Below are 4,448 nucleotides of genomic sequence, written 5' to 3'. Positions count from 1 at the left end.
TTGGGGCTTGGGAGTGCGTGGGGAACTTCGTTGGGGTGTTTTTCCATAGCTGGGTTGTTGGTTGGTTTTCTTTTCCTTTTAATGGTTAAGTAAATATATATATGGGGACCAATCGAGAGATACAACTGTGAAATCAGACACGCACGCGGGGGCAAGGGAGTCACAAGTTGCTACATAAAACTGCCACGTCTAATAGGATGTGCATGAGTTAAAGTACATCAATTAGAATGGGTGAGGGGAAAGGGGCAGCCGCCATCTTAAAGACAGTCCCGGGACGCCATACGCTCGGCCACATCAGCTCTCCCCGCAGGGCTCGAAGGGGTCATGGTGGTGAGTGCAGTCTTGAAAACAGTTTCCTGGTGCTTTGCACCTCGTGGCCGTGCCCGTGCCTGTCAGCCGTGGGAAAGCACAGCCACCATCTTGCAAAACAGTCTTGCGGTGCTTTGCACCCCAATGGCTGGGACTGGTCCCTCTGCAGGCAGGAGCGGCCGCTTTTGCAGGGGTCCCGTAATGCTTTATTTGCATCAGAAGGGATGCTGGAGAATGGGAAGCTGCTCTGGCTAATCTGAAAAAGTTCCACGTTGCTTTTCTGTATCGCTAAGCAGTATCTTACACCTAAAGGGGGGGTGGGGTGTGAGGAGGCATCTTGAAAAAAGGCTCTGTTGGGTTTTGAGTTCTTGGCTGCACCTCCTCCTCGCAGAAGCAGAAAAGGCAGCAGCATTGTGTAATGCTCTGCACTTTTTACTAAATGCAACTGTTCCCCCAACACAAAGGATGGAGCTGCTGCCATCCTGAATTCACATCAGTCTTTGTCTTTTTGAGCTCTGTGCAATGCTGATTCTGTTTTCTTCAGAGCTCTGCTGAAATCACGTACCGAGCGGTCGTTTCATATCCATTAGTGGTGTTTCAGTCCCTCCCCATTTTCTCTCCTCCACTTTCTGCTCCCAGGATGCCATCCTGTACTTTTTGTCCCGTCTTCTCTTGCACTCTACCGCTTGGTGGGATCAGGATGTGTCACTCTGCAGCTTCCCCTCCCCCCGAATTTGGTTGATTGATTGCTCCTCTTGAGAGAAAGACATGATGATGTCACGTTGACAGTAGAAGTCCATTTAAAGGGGTTTGTCACTTTCTTTCTTCAGGTGGCTAGGATAAAGAAGAGGAACAAGGTGATTGTGTGAGAGAAAAAGGCAATTTAGCATCTCCCACTGCCTTTTGTTAATCTAGACCCGCACAACACTGCTGGCTTGGAAAGTTTTGCAAATCGTTGAAGTAGGAGGTGCTATTGAAAAGGTAAAACATTGCACCTCTCTCTTTCCCAATGTGCTTCCCCATGCACTTGTGAAAGCCTTGTCTTGGCAAAAGCATCCAACCCTTGCGAACATTTGGTATTTTGGCAGGGGTATCAGTTAGTCGTAACTGTATTAGCATGTGTGAAACATGCACGTTTACTCCCCCAGAGGAGAGGCGCTGAGACCCCACATAAGATTAGCCACCGAACAGCCACCGAAGGCCAAGAATGACCTTCCTGGTGGCCAACCCACAGCTGTGCCCCAGTGGCAAGGCATCCCTGCTCCCAGGTGTGGGCTCAGGCCGAGGCACCCACATCAGGGACAACGCTTCCCTGTCCTCGCCGCCTCTGCCACCCCCAGGTCGGGGCTGGGCCTGGAGGTGTACTTGTGAGGACAGAGCGGTCTGCTCGCCCCGTGCCGCAGAGAAAGCAGGTCCATGCACCTGTAGTAATCCTCCTGCGTTGGGAGCGGCACGCCGTGCAGAGGGTGATGGGCGTGAAGCCACTGCTGCTGTTCCAGAGCCAGGCGCTGCAGCTCAGCTGACTGTGCGTGCATGGCCTGGAGCTGATGTGCTGCTGACATGGGCGCGGAGAGAGAGCCCGGCAGGTCCCTGTAGGGTGCAGCTGCAGCCAAAGATGAAACAGGGAATAAACAAGTTAACATAACAGCTCCATCCTCACCCATGGCTCCATAGCTCAGTCAAGACTCTACAGCACTTCCTTGCCCATGTGCAGGACTTGCTCATCCCCTGATCAGCCTTCCTACGCCATGCCAGAGCTCTGTTTAATAGACCTCAGTTTGGTACTGTGACCCCTCATGACCACCCTGCCCCTTGGAGCTCTGCTGATGCTCTTTAGAGGAGTCTCTGTGAGCATCCTGTGAGCATCCTTACCAAAAAGCTGGTGGCGCAGCACTTCATTCTCATGTAGAGGGTGAGGCAGGAGAGGGTTGGGGATGGTTCCAGCTGGGTATGGTATCCGGGTGAGGTGTGATCCCGAGGCGAGTGGGTCAATAAGAGGGTGAACAGAGGCTGAGGCTGGGAAGAAAAGATATCACAAGGTAATTGTCCCGTGCTTTGTAAGAGGTGACACAGAGAAAGGTGCAAGGTACAACACAACAGACATGGAGAGGGTCGGTGTGCGTTAGGGATGGGATGATTTCAAGGCTAGACAACGCAGTACCATGTTCTTCTGAGTGTTAGTCTTTTTGCCTCCACTGAATTTCACGTGAACCAGTCTGGCATAGCTCTGTCCCTACACACCTCAGGGAGAAGTACTGTTCCTTAAAGTCGATTCTGCAAGGACCTGTTCTGCAATCACGTCTGTACCCAACATCGTGCCTATCTGCCACCCTGGCTGTCATTCATGTGCATTGGGTGCTTCCATTTCCAGGTCTCATCCAGCACAGACGCTCAGTGCCAGGCACCGAGTACTATCTAAGGCTGAAATGCAAGGTACTATGTACATGAAAATTGCTCTTTCCAGTGTTTTGGACTTACTGCCAGAGTGCTGGCTGGAGGTGCCCGGCTACGGAGTGTGGGGGAATGGACATTCATTTGTACCTGATGCCATCTCCGAGTAGTTGTGGCAGCTTAGAGCGGGTGTCTGTCTGTGACTCTGCCACCAGACCCCACTGACTGCTCACAGTACCTGAGCAGGCACAGCACTTTTTCCTGTTGTATTGTAGTTTGGGCTTTGCTTCCCCGAGATTTTCATCCCTAAACTTCTTTTTACTTTGCTTTCCTGTAGGATGTGAAAATGGAAGGGACCACCACTCAATTCTGAAGGACAGCAGCCTCCAGTTCCTTACAATTAGCCCATCTTTTCTCCCATCCAATCCCACCATCTGCAGCAAGAGCCACAGGAGCAAACTAGAGAACCAACATTTCATTAGTCCTAAGGATACTGTCGAAACTGTTGTTAGCAGGGCTCCCACTCCCTCTGCAGACCACAGTATGAGGGACACAGTCCACAGCACCATCACCCTGGTAGCCAATGGGACCCCAGCACTCATATCGCATCCCCAGAGATCAAGAACTAAAGGACATGGTGCAAACAACTCTGCTTGCCACTAAGCAGCAAACTCATAGATTCCCCGATACTTGCAACAGGTGTCAGTGTCTTTGGTGGGATGGGAGCGAGGGCAAGGCTAAATGACTGTGATGTTGACATTTCTGGCCAAAGAGGTGGATCTGGGGCCTCAAAGTCTAGTCTTGGCAGCTTTTGGGCTTCCCCAGGGTCAGAGGGAGGGAGCGCAAGGAGGGCGCAGTAGGAGGCAGAGCAGGGCTTTGTGCAGGGCACCATCACCATGGGGTCCTTACCTGCATGTATGGCATCCTGCTGGTGGAGATGGAGGTGGGAGTGGATGTGGGAATGCTGATGATGATGAGGTGTCACATTGAGCATCTGCAGCCGGGCCAGAGGGTCATTGCTGAGAGCAGCCACCCGCTCGGCGTGCTGGCGCTCAGCCGCCAAGCGCTCGGCGTACGACATGTCGGGACGAAGGGTCGGGCCAGCTGCCAGCGCCAGCCTCTCCCGCTCCAAGTGGCCCAGCCCTGGGTGGAAGGGAAAAGCGGGATGAAGGCCGGGGGCCGCCCGCCGTGGCGTGGGAACGGATCCATGGCAGCAGCTGGCACGGCGTGGAGCTGCTCCAACTCAGCTGGCTTGACTTCAAAGCCGGGCTTGAGACGTTCACGCAGGTCCCGGTCCCTCAGGTCTCGTTCGCGGGCTTCCCGCTCCCTCAGCTCTCGCTCCCTCGTCGCTGGATCACTGCTGTAGATGGCCGGCACGTTGTACCCCAGCAAGCCTGGGTCAACTGCACCCAGGGGCACGTAGAAAGGGTGGTTGCGGTTGCTGGGGGACATGACGTGGGGCCGTGCGTATTCGCTGAGGGTGCGCAGAGCTGGGGTGTCGGGGCCCAGGTACGGGGGAACAGTCGCTACAGCACTGCCCTGCTCGAAGGAGGGGCGGTGGGGAACCGGCCCGAGGGACGAGCACTCAACCGGCCGGCCCTCCTGGGCCATCTTCTGCAAGAGAGCAGAGAGAGCGGTGTCAGGGTCCCAGCAGGGAGTGGCCGAGGGGGTCCTCAAGCATCCCCCCTGGCTGTGCTGGGGCAGCGGGGTCCCCAGACCTACCACGCTCCTCTCCAGCTCCCGCTCCT

At 54.7% G+C, this 4,448-nt stretch overlaps 1 protein-coding gene across 1 annotated transcript; it reads right to left on the bottom strand.

The window, feature by feature from the left end:
• Window positions 1–1,109: 1,109 nt before the first annotated feature.
• Window positions 1,110–4,446, bottom strand: ATN1 (atrophin 1; the record flags this gene model as incomplete). The annotated part of the gene is given in 6 exon segments (XM_009585644.1): window positions 1,110–1,143; window positions 1,732–1,912; window positions 2,182–2,325; window positions 3,610–3,882; window positions 3,885–4,314; window positions 4,423–4,446. Coding segments are annotated over 6 exon segments (1,086 nt in total), but the record flags the coding sequence as incomplete, so codon positions are not given.
• Between the last annotated feature and the right edge of the window lie 2 nt (window positions 4,447–4,448).

Source organism: Fulmarus glacialis, unplaced genomic scaffold, assembly GCF_000690835.1.
Source record: "Fulmarus glacialis isolate BGI_N327 unplaced genomic scaffold, ASM69083v1 scaffold32579, whole genome shotgun sequence".
NCBI lineage: Eukaryota > Metazoa > Chordata > Aves > Procellariiformes > Procellariidae > Fulmarus > Fulmarus glacialis.
The sequence above is the reverse complement of the archived record's forward strand: the minus strand, read 5'-3'. Positions and strand labels throughout refer to the sequence as shown.